The 24,885-nt window shown below is 39.8% G+C and overlaps 1 protein-coding gene across 1 annotated transcript in view; it reads right to left on the bottom strand.

The window, feature by feature from the left end:
* Positions 1–24,885, bottom strand: part of ARHGAP42 (Rho GTPase activating protein 42) — a 176,716-nt gene that overhangs the window by 12,683 nt on the left and 139,148 nt on the right. Inside the window, 7 exon segments of the mRNA XM_032220054.1 lie at positions 2,901–3,060; positions 6,453–6,558; positions 9,245–9,303; positions 10,911–10,995; positions 15,431–15,505; positions 17,637–17,699; positions 23,412–23,451. Coding sequence (XP_032075945.1) covers positions 2,901–3,060; positions 6,453–6,558; positions 9,245–9,303; positions 10,911–10,995; positions 15,431–15,505; positions 17,637–17,699; positions 23,412–23,451 — 588 coding nt within the window.

Here is a 24,885-nt window from a genome sequence, read left to right as displayed (position 1 = left end):
GCAAGCATGCACATACACACTCATTCCAGTTTGGACACTCGGTGCTGAAAAGGTTCACCATCACTTTCAAACAAATGTCCAAAGCACCCACAACTTCTGGAGGCAAGCTGTTCCACTGATTAATTGTCCTCACTGTCAGGAAATTTCTCCTTACTTCTAGTTTACTTCTCCCCATTATTACCATATTTTTCTTAGTATAAGACGCACCCTTTTCCCTCAAAAAGAGGGTGAAAATCTGGGTGCGCCTTATACACTGAATACAGCATTTTTGGCCTCCCGAAACCCCACTCCCTTTGCAAAAATGGCCATGCATAGCCTTCAGGAGGCTTCCAAAGTGCTCCAGGTGGCTGGGGAGGGCTAAAATGAGTGAAAAATTGGCCTTTTTTTTTGCTTGTTTTTGCCCCCCCAGCAGCACTCTACAAGCCTCCTAAAGGCTATGCATGCCCTTTTTTTCGACAAAAATGGGGCCATTTTTGCAAAAAAATGGGCCATTTTTGGGAGGTCTGCAGAGTACAAAAACTTTTTTTTTTTTTAATTTGCCTCTTCAAAATCTTGGTGCATCTTAAACACCAGTGCACCTTATACTCCGAAAAATATGGTAGTTTCCATCCATTGCTTCTTGTCCTGCTTTCTGGTGCTTTGCAGATTACGTTGACCCCTTCTTCATTGTGGCTGTCCCTTAGATATTGGAACACTGCTATCATATCACCCCTAGCTTTTCTTTTCATTAAACTAGACTTCCTCCAACCATTATTTATATGTTTTAACCTCCAGACCCCTAATAATCTTTGTTGCTCTTCTCTGAATTCTTTCTAGAGCCTTTTTTATGTCATGGTGACCAAAACTGAATGCAATATTCCAATATTGCATAAGACAATACACAGCATCCTACTGTCTTCATAGATTGAGGGTTCTCTTTCCCAAACTCACAGAAATATGGGAAATGCCTGGATGCAAAAACATGGAGAAAACTACTCTACATCATGAAATGATGGAATTCCTGTACGTTGCAGATATTAAAAATTCTGAACGATTAGAAAAGTGATTCTAACTTTTGGTGCACATAGTGATTCTGATGTAACCCTGTTTATTCCAGATTAATTCAGATTATTTCTTCTTTTTCAGAACATACTGGCGTTAAAGACTGTTCTTTGGAAATTTAATAAATATATTAAAATGAGCATCTTTTATTTACTGTAAAAATGAAGGTGGCATCACCTAGCTTAGCTTATTGTTAAAACACAAAGTTTTTGATGATAGAGTAAAAAAAGACCTTAGATATCTTCTAGTTGGTTCAGCTGGATCCTGTGGAAAAGGTCCTCAAACTGTGTCGTACAGCACTCTAAGAGACTTTAATGCAGGGGCCTCAAACTTGTGTCATTACAGCAGCGTCACATGACATATCGGGAATTTTTCCGCTTTCACTAAACTGGGTGGGAGCAGGGCCAGCACGTGATGCATCCAACCCACGGGCCGCGAGTTTGACATCTCTGCTTTGATGGTTCCATCAGAGGTGAAGGGGTTGAAAAATGTTCATTTGAATGCAGTCAATTTTCCTTTACTAAAGCTTTGCCTAGATATTTTTTGCTAACAGTTTCCATAACCTGAAAATGTATGAAAACCCCTTATTAGAGCATTTTTGAAAGATGATTCTCAACCCTTTGATAATCATATAATCTATTGAATGGAAACTCACTTTGTCATGGGATAGCTCATTACATTGGCTGATGCAGTCTGGAAAAGGGTGTCAAACTCGATTTCATTGACGGCCACATCAGAGTTGTGTTTGACCTTGCGGGGACAGCGGGCGTGGCCAGCTCGATGTCACTCATTGAGACTCTGTTTTCTGCTGCGACGGCCCGCCCGGGCTCTGTTTTCAGCTGCGATGGCCTCCTGCAGTTCTCTGCCAGCGAAAACGGAGCTTGGGGAGGCCACGTGAGGGCTGCTCGGGCTTTGTTTTCGGTGGCAGAGGCACCATGGGCTGGTCCTTTGCTGTTTCCAGGATGGGCTCGTGGGCCAGATCTAAGCACCCGTGGGCCATATCCAGCCCACGGGCCTTGAATTTGACACCCCTGGACCAGACGTTCCTTCTGATAACTATGTTGGTATCTACTTCTTTGTTATAGTTTTAATCTATTACTTCTTGTCCTGCTGTCTGGGATCACAAAGAATATATCTTCTATGTGACAACCTTTCAGATATTTGAAGGCTCTCGTCATAGCTCTTTCTGTTAGCTCTTCAGTAGGCTAAACATGCAATTCCTCCATTTTTCTTTTCACTTGACGTTGAAGCAGGAGCTATGAGTTTAGGAAGTCCCCCCAAATTGCAGCCTAGCTTCAAATCGGGAAATGTTATGGTGCTGTTGACTGAATAAACCAGTGATAGTTAACCTTTTCGGCACTGTGTGCCGAAACTGGAGCGTGCACCGGAGAGCCGAAACCCAGAAGAGAGCAGCTGGCCAGGGTGCATGTGCAGGGCAGCCAGCTGCTCTTCCGGATTCCATCACACACATGTGCGCTGGCCAGCTGCTCTCTTCCAGGTTCCGGTGCCTGTGTGCACGCTGGCCAGCTGGTCTCTGCACGAAGACCAGCTGGCCGGCATGTATGTGCACACTGGAACCTGGAAGAGAGCAGCTGGCTATTGTCCATACGGACTGGACCAGCTGCCTGACGCGTAAGTGCGTGGCAGAACCCAGAAGAGCAGCTGGCAATAGCCCGCGTGCCGACAGAGGGCTCTGTGTACCACCTCTGGTTTGCCATAACAGGAATAAACTATTCCGTTTATTCACTATTCATTAAAAAACCCAAGACATTTATATTCCTAGTTATTACAGTAATATAATGAGTTGTATTTCATATTTCTTTTCACCGTAGATTTCAGTAAAACTCACGACATTCTACCTTTTCATAATGCTCAATGAGAATCTCAACCACAATATTCTGAAACTTGATGTTCATCATAGCCGCCACTGTTTCCTCCTGGGCTCTCATCAGCGTGGGACCAAAAATGACTCCAAGATTGGAGACGGTCATGAGATTCTGCTGACTATGTAATGATACTCTGAAAACAAACACATATTTTTTAAAAAAGATAGACTTTAGGCATCATATAATTAGCTTTGCATTTCCGCTCAATATAACTGGACACACCATTTATGTATATGTTAAGTAACATTTATAATTTGTTTTGATAATATACGTTGGAAAGACAGAAACTATTTGCCCTTTGGTGAAGAATATATTCATGTAGAAATTTTGGAAACAGGCTTTTCCTAGTTAATAATTCAAATATTTAAATGATTTAAACATTCTACATATTTTAAGCAGAGTTTCAAATATTTAACATATTTGGTTAATTGTAGTTTTCCTCCCAAGCTGTTTTGTTACGGAATTTCTACAGATTAACACAAATACCAAACAATATGTATATTTTATGTACACTGCCTCTAAAGATCAGGTTTCTTCCCAATAAATATAAATCCAATATAACACTTTCTTTTGTGTGTGAAGTAGAAATTATTTTAACTTTTTCCCCCCAAGCAAGAGGAATCACAAACAAATGTAGCTGACAGGGCTTAACTGAAATCAGAATATGTAAATATCATTTTTTCCAAAATGATAACTGACTTCTATTCAATGTATTGCCACCAATGGTTTAATTAATTCAAATCGATTCACACAATCCAGTTCCAAACACCAACACTTTGTAGCATGACCACATGAAAAGGCACGCCAGGCAGAATTTGTCATTTTATACAATCCTTAAGAGGCCAGAAATTTATAAAAGCTTTTGTTTTAGACTATGGGTGGACCTTGACTTATGACTGATTGCTTAACAACTGTTTAAAGTTACGATGGATCCTGAAAAAGTTACTTATGACCTAGATTTAAAGTTCCAACATCTGGCTCCCTCTGGATGTAAGATAGCATTGTGAGTGCTGGACTAAATTTATGGCAACTTGCAGTGTCCTGCAGTCACATGACTGGGATTTATGAAGTTTTTGCTGGAAACCAGTACTTACAGGATCTTCAAGGCCGTTTGCTGTGAGAATAGAATGTTACCAGTTTGATACCTCAGAGTTTCTCAAAACATCTTACTAGCATCACATTGGCTGGCCGGGGGACTGGTCATGGGGAAAGGGAGTGGGAAATGAAAGAATAGTTTTGTATTTTGAGCGGGAACACCAATTTCTTTCAGTAAAAGTTCCTTTGCTTCAGCTAAATATAGTCATGAGTCTCACTTTCCTGAGAGAGTAGACTGGGGCAGTAACTTTTGTCATACGGACTCATTGTGGAGTTCATATCTATGAGTAAGTTGTCCTACACATAACATTGGACACAACTGACACAGGGTGTTATCCTTGGTGGTTTTCTTCTTCATATTAAAGCGGTTCCAAATTTCATAACTAACCCTATTACATATTACTGAATACAATATTTAAAGTTGGAATATTTTATGGCTTAATATTGTCTAAAGCAGTCACATAACTATGTATACAACTAGAATGCCCTATAAAGATTTTCAATTCTTTACTAATAAAAGAATATTAAGTAAGTAAAGTTAAAACTAAGGTAATACTGATGTCAGTTTCCATATTACTGTAAATTTTGAACAGATTTATCTTAACACGGAAAGCTTAGGTTACCTTAGTAACAAATTGAATCTTTTAGATAATAAAAGTGAGGCAGATATTACCCTGACAAGTAATAAATTGGACATAATTTTTTGAAATGGGAACCAAGGCCCAGTTTCTTGAAGAAATTTTAGAAAATAGCTTTTTCATAATACTAATGAGATAGAAATATTATTGTAATGGTTTTATTTTGGGATAATGAATATAAATAGGCTGAAATAATAAGAGAAGAAAATGTATGTTATTACATTAAATATCCATTTCCCGAAAGTCTACTTTTATTGTGCTATATATTTCCAGATAAAATTTTAAATATTAACAATCTTTAGTTTTTCATCATTATAAAGGTGGAATAGTCAAATTTTGAACAGATTTATTAGATCTGATTAGTAATCCTTTCATCCACAAATGACACCACAAATTTTAACTCTTATTTGTGAAATGTCAATCTAATATTTTATCAAAGTAACATATGACAAGAATTCATGGAAGCATATATTATATATAGCATTTCTTTAGATTATATTGCAGTGCACCTGAATTAGATGAAGACAAGATGATGGTGATTATTACTCTATCCATTATGCCAAAATCTAAAGATACTTTTATAATTGCCTCTTCCCATTCCCCTCCCCCCCATAACAGTACATGTAATGTAGAGTGAGAGCAATTGGCTTAAAATCATCCTGTGAGGTACCCTAACAATTTCATTTGTGTCTTTTATTGTATTTGGTTGCCAAACAGATATAGTTATGGGAAGAGAAATAGAATGTGTGAATCCAATGACTGAATATCATTGCTTATGGCTGAACATTTCCAAGGAACACACGTTAACCACACACATATTTATATAGAGTTAAATGTAGGGAGTGTAAATTGAAATCCATTTGAGAGTTAATTTAAGGCAGAACTGGCTCCTTTATGTTCCATGATTTCATTCTACCAAGAAATGGTTACAAGCGTCAACGGCAGATCTATAACAGATTTCCAGATGTTCTTTAAGTAACGCTTTTGAAAAATTAAAAAAATGAAAGAGTTTTAAACACAAACACACACACAAGAAGTTTCAAACATACAGCAAGGTGACCACCTAAACAGCATCAGGAACAAGAGACAGATCTGACATTTTAAGTTACTGTTTTTTCAGAAATATATGAAAAGGAGAATAATAATAGCAGTAGACTTATATACCGCTTGAATGGTCAATCAGCTTGGAGCAACCTTCAACAGAACCTTTTGCCAGAAAAAATTTAGGTGAACAGATCATGGAATGAATTCAACTTTGCACTGGGAACCTCCAGGGGGCGCTAGTTAATAAATACATTTCCAGTCGTGAGTACTTATTTCATAGGGTTTAACCAGTGGCGGGATTCAAATAATTTAACAACCAGTTCTGTGCCCTAATGAACAGCTGGGTAGGCATGGCTTGGTGGTCATGTGATCATGTGGGCATCGTCACTCAAGTCAATGGGCACTTCACCTTAGCTATTACAGTGTAATAAGGCTTAACCAGAGAGGCAGTTTCTATAAGCAGGGCAATAAAGATTAGGCTAGAAACAACACCAGAATGTTTTTTTCCTGCCTTCCTTACAGGATTAGCCCTGTAAAGTGGAAAAGAACAAAAGGAGATTTCTTTCAACAATCACTTCTCTGAACTGCTTAGAAAATTAACAACCACTTCTCCCAAACAGGTGCAAACTGGCTGAATCCCACCACTGGGTTTAACTGTTGTTTTGGGATGTGATTTAAGGCAGCGGCACTAAAACTCCTTTCTTTCCTCCCATGATTGTAAATAACCCCCATAAAAAGCAATTCTTACTTGACCAAATGCTTTATCAGGATGTCCAACATCTCCCGGTTTTTCTCTGGCAATTTGTGGACAAGGGCGTGGACTGCTTCCACTCTGTAATTCTGGTCATCAGACTCTATTAACGAGATAGTAACAATAAAAATAACCCAATGAGTTCTCCTGTACTAAGTGTTTTCAAACAGAAGCTGGAGGTCGTCCTGGCTGAGATGTTCTAGCTCAGGGGTGTGAAACTTCCGGCCTGTGGGCTGGATGTGTCATAGGTTGGCCACACCCACCCCCGGTTTAGCAAAGGGGAAAAAAAGTTGAGATACGTCATGTGATGACAATATGTCATCGCAAGTTTGACATCCCTGTTCTAACTAGTGGATTATATGCTGAGGAAGGCATTGATTAAGATGATCTTTAAGATTCCCCCCAATTTTAAGAATACTATATAAATCTCTGCTACTCCAATCATCATTGCTATATCACATGCTACTTATTGTCAGGAACAAAAATGGAATTTTAAAGATTTCTTTAAACAAACAAAAGCTGACAAAGTATACACCACCAGATGTCTAAACACTACTGATTATCCACCGCACAGAAATGCATAAGGCCATCCACATAGAAAGTTTTAAAATGCACATTGAATTCTTAAAATAGAAATGGATAAAATAGACATATGAATATCAAAAGCTACTGGCAGGAATGGGACAAAAGAAGACGTGATTTGCAAAGGGACAAATAAATGAAAATTTATTGCTGAACTCACCTCCCACTTCCCACATATCTTTAAGCCCAGTTTTAATTTTATTCAAGTTGGATTCCTGCTCTATTCAATCACTTTCATCTAAATGGCTTCCCGTATAAAATCTGTGTTAGGCCATTGATGGGGGGGAGTGTCCTAATTCCATGGCAATCTGGGAATATCTACAAGTATCCCCCGAGAGATCTCACTTAAAAAGTCACAAACACACAAAGGCATGTTTGTTTAGAGCAGTGGTCCCCAACCCCCGGTCCGCGGACCGGTGCCGGGCCGTGGAGTACCTGGCACCGGGCCGCGCAGCGGCCGGGGGCCATGATCGCTCTTTTAAATCCGCTCCTCTTAAATGCATTTCTCTCCCCCCCCTTTGGTCCCACCCTCGGCTCTCTCTCCCTCCCTCCCTCACCGTCTCCTCCCTTCTCTCTCCCCCCCCACCCGCACCGATCCATCGCCAGGGAAAGAGAGAGTGAGAGAGTGAGAGAGGAGAGAGAGAGGGAGAGAGGGAGGGAGTCAAGAAAACTGTTCCGGCCGCCGCTGAAATGACTCAGTAACTTTTGCGCTTGGATCTGCTTTTTCAAACCTCCCCCAATCATCATCGCCTTCCTTCCCGCCCTGCCGTGCTTGGTCTGGCTCTTTTCTTTTTTGCTCTCTCCTCGGCTTTTCCTGCTTTCTCCCTGCAATTTTGTCACCCAGATGCATGCTGTGGTTCGTGAGTGCGGCTCGGTTTTATGTGTCCGCTTCTCTCCCTTTCTCTCCACACACCCCCCACCTCCATTTAATTATTTTTTTTTAAAGAAAGAAAACCGTAGTTCTGCCAATTGCAAAAAAAAAAAAAGTGTGTGTGCGTGCATATCTGCCGGCGGGTGTGTGTTTGTGTGGTGTGTGTGTGTGTGTATGCACGCGCAGAGAGAGACTGGTTGGAAAGGAAGGACAGGACTGGCGGTGTGTGTTTCTGCAGCCCCTCCGGTGGAGGCTGCACTAGCCGTCAGATCTGGTGTTTTTTTTTTCCCCTCTCCTTTTTCCGGCAGGTCGTTTTAATCCTTGCTAATTACTTTCTGTTCTTCGCTTGCCAGCTTCCTTCCCACCCTCCTTCCTCCTCCTCCCCCCCCCGGCCGGGTGCGCCTCCCCGCTTTTACTCCCAAACAGTTATATATTTATATATATATTTATTTTCTCTCTCTCCACGGCATTCGCGCGCGCGCGCTCTGTTCTTTGCCCGCCGAATGTGGTGGGGAGGGGGAGGGCGGGCAGAAAGATTGGTCCGGGTTGAGGGTTCAGGATGGTCTTTGAGGAACATAAGTCTGTCCGGGTGGGGGAGGCATATCAAAGCACTTTATATTTATGTAATTGTATTTTATTTTGTAAGGCATGTTTAAATACAATAAAATAAAAGTTGTTTAATCAAAACAATCTGATATATAAACAATCAATGTGTCGTCGCGAACAACGCCCCCCCCCACCCCTGCGCGCGCTCAGCGGGCCACGGTAAAATTATCAAAGGCTGACTGGTCCGCGGCGATAAAAAGGTTGGGGACCACTGGTTTAGAGAATTGAGCCTTCAGTGGCCCTTTCCCTTTTAAATAAAAATAAAAATACAAGGACATACAAGAGAACTACTGGAAGGCCCACGGTATTGTTCACTGCCTGGCTCTTAGGAAAATTGAAATATTACAAAATGCCAACATCCAACAGTTTATATCGACTATTACAAGAAACACAGTAAATAAGAAACCAGATTTCTTTATAGACTTAGGTTGCTGTGGCATAAACTAATATATATAGTATACTAGTATATAAATATAGATGTATAGATAGATAGACTATAGTTGTTAGAATTCACTTTTTTCTCATTAATCTACACTCAATACCCCACAATGACAAAGTGAAAACAGCATAATAAAATTGAAAGGGTGTCTGATTACTTTCTAAATGCACTCTCTGTGTGTGTTTGTGCGTAATGTGCATACTGTATGTGGATACACACACACATACCTCCCTCCCTCTCTCTCCCTCTCTCCCCCAATTCCAGGATTATCATTCTTTTTTTTTCACTTACTAACAGCAATGATGAAATCCTTGTGTAATTTGAAGGTCATCAGTGGCTCTGCAAGACACCTGAGGGGAAAAATAGTGAAAAAAGAGGCTGAATGTAGTATTTTGAAGATTTTCGCATTTCATTCCAAAGCAGACACTTTAGCTCCATTCTAAACTCGCATGGCTATGAGTTATGGATAGTACTACTGAAGTCTTAAATAGTCACACAGCTGGAAGGAGAGATGATAAATAAAGCTTCTTGACGTGCCCTATTGCAGCTTTTTCCAAGCTGGTGACCTCCAGATGAGTTGGGCTACAAGAGGTTTGCTCTTTTTCAGCTGTATGATCTTTAGAGGATGTTACATGGAGGAAGGATATGATCATGGAAGCATAGGAGACAAAACTTTGTGACTAAATCATTCATAGTTCTCAAAGGTAAAGATCTTCTCACATCAAGTTTGGTTCCTTGATTCCATGTAATTTTCCTGGCCAGAGCACAGTAATGATTATTACTGCCTTGTTTTGTTTAGCCTACAGATTTCAGATTTCTAGTGATTTCTCATCAAGTCCTAAATGGGTTTGACGGCTTTGCTTGTTTAGACATTGACCAATGTTAGCTTGGTGCTGCAACAGGCTATCTTCTATGATTTCATTAAATTATGTGAAGAAGAAGGAAGTTTACTTAGATTCCAAAGAAGTTGCCGCGTCCTTAACTAAATTCAATCTGCCTCTTTATTTTGGATAAACCGTTGGAATTTTCCTAGAGGAGATCAACCCTGACTGCTCTTTAGAAGGCCAGATCCTGAAGATGAAACTCCAATACTTTGGCCACCTAATGAGAAGGAAGGACTCACTGGAGAAGAGCCTCATGCTGGGAAAGATTGAGGGCAAAAGAAGAAGGGGAGGACAGAGAATGAGGTGGCTGGATGGAGTCACCGAAGCAGTACGCATGAGCTCAAATGGACTCCAGAGGATGGTAAAAGACAGGAAAGCCTAGAGAATCCTTGTCCCTGGGGTCCATGGCTCACAACTAACAACAACAACAACAAATTTTCCCCTTGATTAGTGTTAAACATCTAAGAATATTCAAAGAGAGATACTTAGAGTCAAACCCTTGGCTGATCCTATCAAAAATACCACTCCCAATCACCAGTTATTCCAAAACAATAGAGAAGTAATTGTGATAGCTTTGCAATCTGAAATCCTATCAGCTTACTCTAAAAGTACCTCTGAACGTGTGCACTCTTAACAACTGTCTCAGTAGATTCAGTCAAAATACTCCAATATGGCTCAAATGAATTCAACATTAGGTTGTCTGGAATGCCAGACAATGGATTTAAAACTAATCTGCTTTCTGAATAAACATGTATCCTCATTTTTCCCCCATTCCTTGCCAATGCCGCTGCCTAAATTACTGGATTTATTAAACAAATAAGTTGTATTTATTTTATGTGATTCTAATAGACAATTAGTGAACCATGCTGCAGAAGTTCTGAATAAATGAATTAACTAGTTAAAGAAATATATTACCCAGTGTTGTAAGCATTAGATATCAACTAAGAAAAGGTCCATTTAAAAGGGAAAGATTCATAATGCACCAAAAATAAGACAAAATAACCAAAAAAAAATCAGAGATACTGACAAGCACCTGCCATAAGAGGCTGGAATGGCACATGGCTTATGCTTACCTGAGGTAGTTCTTTAGTCCACTTGTTATAGTTTTATTGTCCCAAATTTCCAAATCAATGTCCATATCAGGAGGAGATTTAGGAGCTATTAAAAAGGGAGAGAACCTGGATGAATCCATTTCCTAGTGGAATTTTAGGTACCCCTGCTAGTATTGTCATCACTTGAAGCCATGAAAATCTGTACATATTGAAATATTCAATACAGTTGGTAATTCAATATTAACAACAACTTATATCATTGGGGAAAAACAAGTAATATATGACAAACTATACAACACAGCTGTTTCGACACAGATCAACTACTGGTATGGATTCCTTGTTGAAAATATTTCTATACTCTTTCTTTCCAAAGAAGGGTAGTTCCGACTGCCCCCACCCCCAGCGCTATCCCTTCCTATATATATATATATATATCACTCTCTGGCTTGCCCACACATCCCAGCTACCCGAGGTGGTGTGCTGAAAGCCGCGTGCAGGAAATCGCCGTGTGTTTGAAGCCACATGCAAGTGCGGAAGGTGCGCACACAAGCAAAGCAAGAATGTGTGCGCTCGCTCACAATTTCGGTTCTGCACTAGGCGAACCAGTTGTTAAATTATGTGAAGCCCACCTCTGAGGACAATATCACCTTTATCATGGTCAGATAACTTCCTGGTCAAACTGCAAATAATGCTTAGAATTTCAGAGTCCCATGAAAGTTTCTGATGACCACTCTTAACAGGGATCTGTGTGTGAGATCCTGTCCCATTGTATTGTGTCCCAGATATTATGGTTGTGGTTCCCTTCTTTGGAAAGAAAGAGTATAGAAATATTTTCAACAAGGAATCCATACCAGTAGTTGAGCTGTGTTGAAACAGCTGTGTTGTATAGTTTGGGTAAAACAAGGACCCTAAATTGTTGGGGGCAATATGCTGACTCTGTAAAACCGCTTAGAGAGTGCTGTAAAGCACTGTGAAGCGGTATATAAGTCTACGTGCTATTGCTCTTGGTGGATCTACAGCAGTGGTGGGTCCCGGCAGCATCCACATGTGTGTGCATGGAAGCACCGAAGACTTAAAAGACCGGTAAGGAGCTCGGGCGGGCCATCCGGAGCACTGTACCAGAATGGTATCCGGTGCTCCGGGCAGGCTCCGGTACGCCCCTACCGGAGCGTACTGCCTGCAACTCACCACTGCTCTATAGCTCAAATAACGGAGGCTAAGAGGATGTTCATCTGTGACACAGACAACATGGACAGAAATCCTTTCACCCTTTACAATGTTAGAACTCAAGGTCAGTGTCTGAAACCAGAGGCAAGGAGATACTGAACTGACTCATGAGACAAACTCTGGCATTTGCTGCCAGCAATTACAATGAATGGTTGTCAATTTCAATCTTTAGAAGAGTTCATGAAAGATGAGGCTGTCAATGGCTATTAATAGTGTTGGTGATTAGTTTTATTATTTTCTAAATCATAGGAAGCAGAGGTGGCTTCCGGATTCTTTTACTGCCGGTTTGCTCACGGATGTGCATCGGGCGCATGTGCGGTCTGGGCACACGGGAGCTTGATGCACACATGCGCAGTAGTGAAAAATTGCTTTTGTGCATGCACAGAAGCAAAAAACAAGATGACAGCACCTACGGCACTGCTGATAGAACCGGTTCAGGGGCGTGGGCAGCCGAGTTACTACTTACTCGGTCGAACCGGTAAGAACTCACCTCTTAAGAATGGCTTAAAATAGTGGTTCCTGGGAAGCAAGAGTGAATGAGGCTTTTGCTCTCCAGTCCAACTTCCCATTTCCATTCAGTTGGCCATTATGTGATATAAAATGATGGACCAGAGGAGCTACAGCCTAACTTGGCAGAACTTTTATGCTCCTTCTCTATTGCCAAGCTACAGTTGTTGGCAGTGTCACTGGCAATTCTCTGCCGCTGTTTGACTGTCTTGCATAAATGCCAAAATGTTCCAGCATTTCAAAAGACTAAAAAATTGTGCTTGCTTTTAAATCTGATTACTGAATCACTCTCATTTTTATTGGAAATTGAAGAAACCATTTTAGAAGTTAGAATAATCTGAAATAAATAGTTCCCCCATAATTTGCTGTAATATATGTGGCAGCTAATAAAAAGAAATTTAATTTGCTCATAATCTCTTGAGCTGTGTTACTTTATATATCTTGGAGAACATGAATGAACGAATGAATGAAGGTTGTCGTATCATTTCCAAAAATTATCTCCAAAAAGTTTTTCAAATACTATGAACCAAAATGGTAAGCAGAACAGGAATTTTGCTACCAGAAATGGTAACATGTATTAATTGGGGTACAATCTTCACAATATAGAAAGACTGATTAATATAATGCGATTTTACGGTAAAATGCCATCTATAAATTATTTTACAATTTTGATGATTTCCCAAAAATAAAATAAAAATTCATAACTTAAAGGATTCCAAACTGACTCATGCAGTTAAAAAGGCTATTTTATATGTTTCATTTTGCATAATAATAATGCAGTTCCTTAAATTACAAAGGTTGTAGATATAGTACTCTGTTTTTGGTTATTAAGGTGTCTTAATGTTCTTAAATTTCAGTTTAACATTGCAAATCTTTTTATACAGACTCTCAAAGTATATTATTGTTGTGTCTTTTTATATTGTATTATTTATAACATTTCATCAGAATGCTGAAATTAAACTGAAGATAAAAAGCAGTTATAAGAGGTAGAAACATCATTTTAAGATTTCAGCACAGGTAGTCCTTGACTTATGACCAGCTTGACTGAGCCAGAGGTGAGTTGCTCCTGATTCGGCCTGGTTCGGCCAAACCGGTAGTGGTATTTTGGCCTGGGTCACAGAACCAGCAGCGACCCAGGCTGGCCATGCCCCCGAACCGGTTCCCTGGTTGCTGCTGCCAGCATGTTGTTTAGTAGTGTGCGTACGTGTGCAGTTCACTGTAAATTGTTATGCACATGCACAAAGAACAATTTGCATTCAACTGTGCATGCACGTGCAAGCAATGCGATGAAGTGAACCGGTAGTAAAACCGGGAGCAACCCACCTCTGAACTGAGCCCAAGATTTCTGTTTTTAAGTGAGATATTTGTTAAGTAAATTTTGACCCATTTTACGATTTTTCTTGCCATAGTTGTTAAGTGAATCATCTGGTTGTTTTAAGTGGCTTCCTCATTGACTTTGCTTGTCAGAAGGTCGGAAAGGTGATCACATGCAATGGTGGGATTGAAAATTTTTAGCAATAGGTTCTCTGCCTGGTTGGCGTGGCCGTGGCCATGGGGGGGCATGGCCTACTCGGCCTCCCCAGGCTCCAGAGACTTTTTATGAGCCTCCGGGAGGGCAAAAACTACCTCCCCTGTGCTCCGGAGGCGTTCCGGAAGCTGGAAACAGTCCCGTTTCTGCACTTCCTGAATGCCCGTTTTTCGCCCTCCCACAGCCTCCATATGAGCCTTGTACCTGGCATGATAAACTGGTGAGGTGTAGACTCCTGGGAGGGGCGGGGCAAGATGGGCGGAGGGAGCCAGTCCTTGCAACAACCGGTTCAGCGAACTGGATGCAAAATTAACATCCGGTTTACCCAAACTGATGTGAACCGTCTGAATCCCATCCCTGATCACATGACCATGGGACACTGCAACTGACACACACACACACACATGTATGTATGTATGTATGTATGTATGTATGCATGTATTTAGTGTCACAACCCCTTGGTATGCCCAAATATGGGAGGAGGCATACTGCTTCCTTTCTCTGTCCATCGGCTCGTCACAAGAGACCATCCAGACAGAAAGCCAATATTTTTTACTGTTGCCTTTGTTACATTTGTGTTGTATTTGTGCTGATAAATAAATAAAGGGAGACTAGTATAGATCTATTTCAAGCTATTTAGCTCTCATCAGCTAGCCATACCCTTACTGGGATTTGAACCTGTGCTGTATGTGCTGTGGCTTAGTGGCTAACACAACTGCCTAATATGTAATACAGCACAGGTTCAAATCCCAGTAAGGGTATGGCTAGCTGATGAGAGCTAAATAGCTTGAAATAGATCTATACTAGTCTCCCTTTATTTATTTATCAGCACAAATACAATACACACACACACACACACACACTAGTTGCCAAGCATCCACATTTTCATCACATGTTCATAGAGATGCTGCAAAGGTTGTAACTCTGAAAAATGGTCACAAGTCAGATGTTTCAGTGCTGTTATAACTTTGAATGGTCACTAAATGAACTGTTGTAAGTCGAGGACTAATCATGCAATTATCCTAGCAAATGAATAAAACTCAGTTGTAAATTGAATGCTAATCATATATAACCAGGATATATATTTGGAAAAAGGAATATTTAACCATTAAAAAACATTAGATGGGTGGTTACGCCTGAACTCCTCCTTTCCTAAGAACATATCCAATAAGCAGGACTGTTGGATAAGTACAAGCTTATTTTGCTTGCACATAGAAGTAGATTCTGGTGGAACACACAATAAAACACTGAAGCACAATGAACATCTCAGTATTCTTACAGAAAACGGTATTCATCAGCTTCTGCACTTTGGAGTTCACACCCCCTATCCGGTACAATCCCAAGATTGTGATACCTTCAAAGATAAACAAGAATACGGCGTAGTTAGACTTTATGAATGCTTCAATACGCACATTTACAGTTCACTTAAAACATCGATCTATCTAACAAAATGAAATTCAGAGTAGATAAAAGTGAAGTCTTACACTTAGGCAAGAAAAACCCAAAGTACACATATAGGCTGGGTGAAACAGGCTTAATAGCAGTGACAGGGATCTTGGAGTCTTAGTGGACAACCAATTAAATATGAGCTAACAGTGTGCAGCGGCAGCCAAAAAAGCCAATGCAATCCTAAATTGTGTTAACAGAGGGATACAATCAAGATCAAGAGAGGTACTATATACCACTCTATAAAGCCCTAGTGAGGCCACACCTAGAGTACTGCATCCAGTTTTGGTCACCACACTATAAAAAAGATGTTGAGACTCTAGAAAAAGTGCAGAGAAGAGCAACCAGATGATTAAGGGACTAGAGACTAAAACATATGAAGAACGGTTACAGGAACTGGACATGGCTAGTCTAGTGAAGAGAAGGACCAGGGGAGACGTGATAACAGTGTTCCAAGATTTGAGGGGTTGCCACAGAGAAGAGGGGAGGTCAAGCTATTTTCCAAGGAACTCAAAGGCCAGACAAGGAATAATGGATGGAAACTGATCAAGGAGAGATTCAACCTAGAAATAAGAAGGAATTTTCTGACAGGGAGAACAATCAACCAATGGAACAGCTTGGCTTTAGAAGTTGTGGGAGCTTCACCAGTGGAGGCTTTCAAGAAGAGATTGGACTGCCATTTGTCAGAAATGGTATAGGGTCTCTTGCTTGCACACTGGGGGGGGGGGGAGTTGTTGGACTAGATGACCTACAAGGTCCCTTCCAACTCTGTTAATCTGTAATCAGCCTTGTCACCTTGCCACTGTTGTGATGCATGGTCACAAATCCATATTGTGAGTTCATTTGTGAGGCACATTGCCCTCCAATATCCACAGGTAAGCCCCATGACTCTTTGCAACAGGGTCACATGACAGAAGAGTCCCAGATTAGAATAGGAATGAGAAGGCCATTGAAGTGTGATGGTCTCTATGTTCTCAGCAATCTGGAATCAATCAGTTTTTGAGTCCAATCTATCTCTCGAGGGAACATTGGGATAAAATTAGCATAGAAGGAAGAGGAATAGAAAGAAATAGGAGAAGGAAAAAGACATGGCCAATACTCTGAAACTGTACATCCCTATGTCTAGCTTTCAGAAAAATCTCCATGATGTAGATTATTTTTACCATCATGCAGATAATTAACGGCAGCGAACTGCACCTGCTGCTGTGCCCTAGAGGTGGAGCTCTCGCCTCACAATCAGGAGGTTGTGAGTTTGATCCTAGGTAGAGGCAGATGTAGGGTTTCCTGCTTGGGCATGGGGTTGGATTAGGTGACCTGCCAAGTTCCTTGCAAGGTGGTGATATAAAAGTGAGGATTGAATTAATAAGTCAATACAATGAACCAGACGTGTACAAACAAGGTTTAATGGTTTGAAAAGCCAGTCTTGTATAGCATTGCAGAGTTCAATGTCTTTCTTCTTGGAATCATGTTTAAATCAGTCAACTAACATATGGTGAGTGAAGAGACTTCAGGAAGCCCAAAGAGGATGGTTAAGTAATGACATAACACCACTGAAGACCAAAGGCCCACAATTTTAGATTAATTTAGGGTTTTTACTGAGTGAACCCCCTGATAAAAGCAGCCTAATATTTTTAAGAGCGGGCATTGCAAAGGTGAAATGCAAGTTATGCATTGCTTTCATAAAATGGGAATAACAATGATAGAGAACTACAATAGAACGTGTTTAAAGGTTTCCTATCTGTCAAGAAAAAGAAACGAAAAGAAAAAAACAGAGGCAGGATGATAGTTGGTAGCTAATATCATGGGTACAATTAGTATTTTGCAATAAGCTACAGCTACAAGTTCTGACACTTTGACGATAGTCAAATCTGCAATCCCCTCAAGGCAGCCATTTTGCTCAAACTGAGAAGTTTTAAATATGCTCAGCAGTCCCCAAGGGGTAAGAAGTATTAATTTAATTTCTTTGTTAATTACTTAGTTATTTAAATTGTTTGGTTTAATTGCAATGTTTTAAATTACACCAACAGTTTAATACGTACCTCTTACTTCCACTGCATGAATGCATTTTCTTACAAAATTAAAACCAGCTTCATTTAGGAATGCTATCAAAAGAAAAGACCCAAAATAACATCCATTATTCATCAGGCAAACCAGAAAGCCAAATTCATTGCTATCAAAACCACTGAATTATTGATGAGGCTTATATAATAATAATGAGGAGAAATCAAGTGACTTTTTGTTTTATGGTAGATAATCAGCATTAAAGAAAAAGCATTCCTTATTATCATTGCATCCTATTTCAGCAGAGAGATGTAGACCAAGAATGTCAAAATGGCGGCACACGTGCTGGATGCATCACGTGCAGGCCACACCCACCCCAGATCCGCAAATGGGAAAACCGTTATGAAACGTCACATGACATCAACATGACGTGGTTAAGTTTGATCCCCATGATGTAGACTAAAAAAGAAATCCCTTTCATCTATTATCATGAAAACAACGGGGCATGCTTGTGAAGTCACCACTAGGTGAGTTCAACCAGAAGGAAACCAGTTGACATTTAGACCACCATTCATACAATTTAAAACGAAGTTGTCTTATACTTCTGTTTTTGCTTCTGGAGTGTGAAAGACAAGGTGTTAAATAGAAAATAGATTTTTTAGAAAGCTAAAAGACGCCTATTGGCTATAGAGGGACATGACCTCCCCCAGGGATGGCATGCCTCCCTCTGGCAAGAAAGAGACACCCCCCATAGGTACTTCATGGGACATTATATTCGGAAGACTTTGTTGGGGGTCTGGGAAAAGATGAGGAAAAAATACTATCTTAGGGTTCCGTGCTGGTTGGCACCGTTAGAGGCCTTAACGCATCCCAGTGTATTTAATTGGACAAGAAACATAACATATAAAGACATTATGACAGAAGATGGCAACATGAAAACAAAGATGGAATTAGAGCAGCAGGGCAGGAATCTGGAATGGTGGGAATATTTACAGGTTAGAAACAGGTTTAAAAGCGATAAGGTACGGTTTGGGATCTACCCAAACCCTCAGGGGCTAGATAAGATTTTGTTTGGCGGAGACAAGAAAATGTTATCAAAGATTTATCAATTTTTAACCTGCCAAGATGCTAAAGAAGAGATGGATAAAAGCCTTCTAACAGCATGGGAGAGAAACTTTGGCTATGAGATTGAAATGGGCAAATGGTGGGATCTATGGAGTAAGACTATTAAACTTACAATATCTACAGCATTCAAAGAAAACATATACAAGATGGTTTATAGGTGGCACTTCCCCCCAACGAGGTTAGCCAAAATGTTTCCTGGGTTATCTCCACTGTGTTGGAAATGTGGAAGAAAGGATGACACATTCTACCATATTTGGTGGTCCTGTACTAAGGCCACGAAATACTGGAGAAGGATTCAAAAATGGCTAAAAGAGGTTACCGGGGCAAACATGGAATGGAAACCCGAGAATCTTCTACTAAGCATTAAACCAGAAAACATGAGCAATTCAATATGGCATTTGAGCCTACATATAATTGTGGCCGCAAGAATAACTTATGTGCAATTTTGGAAATCTACTAGCATACCATCGGAATATGCCATAATTAAAAAGATTTATGAGTGTGCAAAAATGGACAGAATGACGGGTTGGCTGAGGGACAAAGGAGAAACGGAACATTATCTTAGCTGGAACCTATGGTATATGTGGGCGACAAGGAGAACAGCAGGGACTTAAAACGGGGAAAGTTAAGTAGCAGTTAACAATGGGAACTAAAAGTGAACATGGGTATTGTAACAGATCCCTGAATTTTGTAATGAGAAGATGTGGCTTAGAGACCTAACAATGAGGAAAGAAAAAAAAAGTTGGGCTGTGAATGACTGTCACCGCGGGGAGGGGGGTGTTAAAAAAATAAAAAAAATAAAAAAAAGAAAGCTAAAAAGTAAGCCATTTTCTACGATGCAATGAATTCAACTAACAAAGGACACCCATAATTCCATCCTTAATCCACCCCCCTCCCATCGGAACAAAAGAAGGACAATAGAAGGGTATTGTTTAACACAATGTTAGTTAATTTCAGCTACTTTAAGACCTTCAATTCCCAGAATTCCTCAGCCAGCATGCTCAAGAATTCTGGGAGTTGAAATACATATATCTTAAGATGGCAGAGACTGAGAAATACTGATCTAACTGAATAGAGACCTTTTATTAACAGCGTTCCCAGTTTCTGGGAGAGAGAGGCCAATTTAGAAATCAGACCAACTCAAAACATTTCCCTTCAATCCATTATTTATTCATTGTTGCCTTTAAAAATTCCTCCTCTGACCTGAATCTCTAGAACTCAATGGGGTCTGGGAGATAATGTGGTTTTTATATTAACCAGGGTAGGATATTTTATTCTATTATTTTGTATAATTTTTCTTCTGCATTGGAATGGAACTTTAAAGGTAAAGGTAATAGTTCTCCTTGCACATGTGAGCTGTCGTTCCCGACTCTAGGAGGAAGTACTCATCTCCCTTTCAAAGCCGAAGAGCCAGCGCTGTCTGAAGACGTCTCCGTGGTCATGCGGCCGGCATGACTAAATGCCGAAGGTGCACAGAGCACTGTTACCTTCCCACCAAAGTGGTCCCTATTTTTCTAATTGCATTTTTACATGCTTTTGAACTGCTAGGTTGGCAGAAGCTGGGACAAGTAACGGGAGCTCACTTTATTACATGGCACTAGGGATTCGAACTGCCAATCTTTCTGATCGACAAGCTCAGTGTCTTAGCCACTGAGCCACTTTGTCTAAGTATCAATTAGACATCCATTAATTTAGAATGAGGTGCAATAATCAGGAGAAAGAAAGCTACAAGGCAAAAGGGGAGGGGCACGTTTTGAAAATAAAATCAAATATACTCTATGACATGTCTGGGATCCTCATCTCCAATACTAGCTTCCCTTCAAAACCTATCATGCACCATGCAGAGAGAGAGGTTCACAGAAAGCCCACCAAAAGAAAAAAAGACCAATGTAGAGAAATCAAAAGCTCAGCATTAGACTTGAGACGTTTAACTTTCTTAAAACCAGGCCCACTAGTTTTACTTTTGTAAAAACTTATCCATCTATGCTGAAGAGGCGTAAGAAAGACAGCCGTGCTTGATAACGTTAAGTATTCTGTTTTAGAATCCAAGAAATGAATTCAGACCATTCAAGAGAAAATGTTGGGAGTAGAGAGTTTCATGTCATGACAAACTAATTAGAAAAGATGAAATGTCAGGCTGAACTGTACTTGATATCCATTCACAGAGGGAAAGAAAGCAGGCTATTATCAACTCTCGAAAGGCAAACAGTATTTGCAAACATTTCTTAGCCTTTTCAATGGGTAGATTTATTTCTGTAAGGTAGACTTCACAGATAGTTTAAAAGCCTTCTGTGGCTTATTTTGCTAACTAGCTGAATTATGGCAAACAAAACACAATGTTTCTAGCATAAAAAGGACAGTCACAAGCAGTCAAACAGTAAGATTTCCTTTCCATAACACATAGAATCCATCTTTCAACATTTTCTCCTATTAATCATTTTTTTAAATGTTATGTAACAATTTTTATTGTTAAAAAGGGTGATCAAAATATTTATCTTGGCATTTATATGAATGTTATTTAAATTCAGAAACATTTCCATATAATCAGTGACTTGCACTCTTCACAAATGTGTAGTTATTATCTAACTTATGAGCTGTGTTGGCTCATAAGTAGATAGAATGCAATACTGCCGGCTACTTCTGCTGCCTGCTGGCTACCTGCAATTTGGCAGTTCGAATCTCACCGGGCTCAATGACTCAGCCCTCCATCCTTCCGAGGTTGGTAAAATGTGGACCCAGATTGTTGGGGGCAATATGCTGACTCTAAACCGCTTAGAGAGGGCTGTAAAAGCACTGTGAAGCGGTATATAAGTCTAAGTGCTATTGCTAACTTATAGAAAAACCTTTCATCTAATTAGTTTTAAATTTGAAAAAATACAAGTGTATATTAATAGTTAATCAATTAAATCTGCATTTTAGTCAAACAAAGTTTTTACATTTTTCTTTTGTTTTGGAGAATATGGACATAAAATCAAACATCTAAGTGAGGATAATAAGGTAAAGGTCAAGGAGTCCCTGGGGATTTTACTTTGTTAGTTGTTGACGATTGTAGGGGATAGAACTCATCCGTTTCAAGGGCCATTGAGCCAGCACTGTCTGAAGACGTTTCCGTGATCATGTAGCCAGCATGACACCATGGAGTTCTCTTAGTTTCCCACCGAAATGGTATCTATTTATCTACTTGCATTTGCATGCTTTCAAGCTGCTAGGTTGGCAGGAGCTAGAGCAAGGATCAGGAGCTCGCCTTGTCACGCCACACTCAGGTCTCGAACCTGGGCTGTCGGCTTTCCAGCCGGCAAGCCCAGTGTCTTAATCACTGAGCCATCACGCCCGCCCCAAGTGGGGACGAGTTTGTATAAGTTATTTTTAGCCTGACTTGGTATTCATCACGGTTCAGGCCCTTAACCAGTGAATGTGGCATGCCAACACAATCAATCATAAGAGCCTATTGCTCTGAGTTGTCAACTGTATTTTAACATGTTGTCAAGGAGAATTTCATGAGAGAATTTGTGGGAGACTTTGGTGAGATCCAAATAGAGTTGTCAACATCTAATCTTGACGTAATGTCTCCAGGTGGATGTTACTCAGAGATGGTGTGTGTGTGTGTTTGGATGTATTCATGCACATGCATGTGTGTTTACGTATGTAGACAATTCAGTGGGAAAATAACAGCATTCCATGTTTCAATGTACACTTTGCTCTGCGACATATCATACTGGCCACATGACTATGGAAACGTCTGGCTCAGAGATGAGCATCCCCCCTTGAGACAGATATAATTTTTTACACACACACACACACACGTAAATAAAATGCAACATTTGTATGAAAGCCTTCCCTAAACTTCAAAGTTTATGCTGAAGGGAGCAAAAATATGTGAATGACTGAGAAATAGGGCTTATCTTACATACGCAGAAAGGGAAAAAAATAGCCATGCCTTATTTTGTTATCTTATGAACGTTTCTTTCAGCAGACAGCTAATATCAAATGCTTACAAATTGAAGTAAGGCTTGTTGAGAAAATGTTGTTTTTTCCTCCCAGGGGAAGTAAAAGGGAGTGGAATATTATTTAAGGAAAAACATTTAAGATGAAAAGAAATACTTTGCTCTTTCTAGCCTTATCCCAAACTGTTTTTAAAGTAAAGAAACCATTTTGCTAAAAAAAATATGAGAAGACTGGAAAAAAACCTGTGTGATACATATGACACATTTCATAGGTTTAATTGTTCCCAGAAATAAAAGTAAAACATTATTCCTGCAAGGTTAGAAAGCGCCAATAACATTTTGCTCATGAATTTTACTGAAGTCTAAAAATGTGATTACAATTTTGTCAACATTTTAGTCATAAAATAAGTTACTCTGCAGGTTCTATATTTAGTTTACTTTTGACTCATCAGATTAATACAGGTGATGGTAACAGGAAATCATGTTTAGAAACTCTCAGCTTAATGAGATTGTAGCCTAAAGGTATTTCAGCAATAATCAAGCTGTACACTTAAATATATATAAGGTAGCAATCAAATGCCTACCCTGGAACATTTTATTTTGCTTGTGCTATTTGAGGACTTGAATGGCAGAGGAAGATAATAGTAGAAGAAAATGGGGGGGGGGGGGGAAGCAGGAAACATTTACAACTTTAAAAAAATCTAAACATACATAATAATTTCAAATAATTAAAATTCAACTTACTTTCTTCTTTCTTGCTAATAATTGCTGGTAGAGTATAAATCTAAAAAGAACAAATTTGTATTATTATAATGTAATTTTTTGAAAATCAGATGAGGCTATTTCACTATTTTCTTATCAGAGTTATTGTTATTCGCCTATAGACAGCAGTCTTGCCAGACTAAAGTACTATCTGTATAACTATTAGATATGCTGTATTTTTCAAACGATAAGACGCACCGAAGTATAAGAGGCACCATGATTTTGAAGAGGTAAATTAAAACAAAGATTTTGCACTCTGCAGGCCTCCCAAATCTTCTGCACGCCTTGTTTTTTTGCAAAAAAAAAAAGGAGGGGGCATGCAGAGCTTTGGGAGGCTTGTGGAGTGCTCCTAGGGGGTGGGGTAAAAATGAGCAAAAACAGTCCTCCCCAGCCCCTAGAAGCACTTTGCAAGTTTCCCAATACCTCTGCACATCCATTTTTGCAAAGGGGGTGGAGTTTCGGTAGGCCAAAAATCTGTATTCAGTGTATAAGACGCACCCAGATTTTCACCCTCTTTTTGGGGGGAAAAGGTGCGTCTTATACTCCAAAAATACGGTAGTTGTGAACTGCTAGGGAGGACTCACCATCACTCTCTTTCTGTATACCAAAGATTCCAAGCTATGTTGGGTCTTTGCTTTTCCTCCTGCAACTTTGGATTACATTCGACCACACTACCCGATGCTCATCATTCCTAGCCATCATTGGAGGGACTCGGGAAGCATGACTTTTCTGTAGCTGCATCTGCCCTTAGGAACACCAAACCACTCAAAGTTCAACTAACTCTGCTCATTAAAGACCTGGCGGTTTTTCTAGGCATGGGGGCTAGAAGAGTAATAGAGCCCATGTTATTAGTTGATGGTGTTTTTGGGAGCCCATTTGTGTTAGTTGGCTGGGAACTGCATTTATAGAAATATTTTAATTCTTATTATTATTAAGATGAGTGAGATGAGTAGCCATATAAATCAAATCAAATTTAATCTAATCTAATTATTGATGCAACTCTCACCAATGCACAGAGGCCTCCATTCATATACTTCTACAACAACCTAGATAATATCTATCTATCTACAGTGTCTGTCTGTCTGTCTGTCTGTCTGTCTGTCTGTCTGTCTGTCTGTCTGTCTATCTATCTATCTATCTATCTATCTATCTATCTATCTATCTATCTATCTATCTATCTATCTATCTATCCATCCATCTATCATCTATCTATATCTATCTATCTATCTATCTATCTATCTATCTATCTATCTATCTATCTATCTATCTATCTATCTATCTATCTATCTATCTAATTTCTATGCCACCCATCTCACCTAAGTGACTCTTGATGGTTTACAAATATATATGCAGCCATATAAAAAATTAAAACAGAGTTAAAAGCAGTATTAAAAACAAAATAAAATTAGAGGTTACAAATTTAAAGGTTAAAATGTTAAAGAGGAGGTAGAATCAC

This window comes from Thamnophis elegans, chromosome 6 (assembly GCF_009769535.1).
Source record: "Thamnophis elegans isolate rThaEle1 chromosome 6, rThaEle1.pri, whole genome shotgun sequence".
NCBI lineage: Eukaryota > Metazoa > Chordata > Lepidosauria > Squamata > Colubridae > Thamnophis > Thamnophis elegans.
The sequence above is the reverse complement of the archived record's forward strand: the minus strand, read 5'-3'. Positions and strand labels throughout refer to the sequence as shown.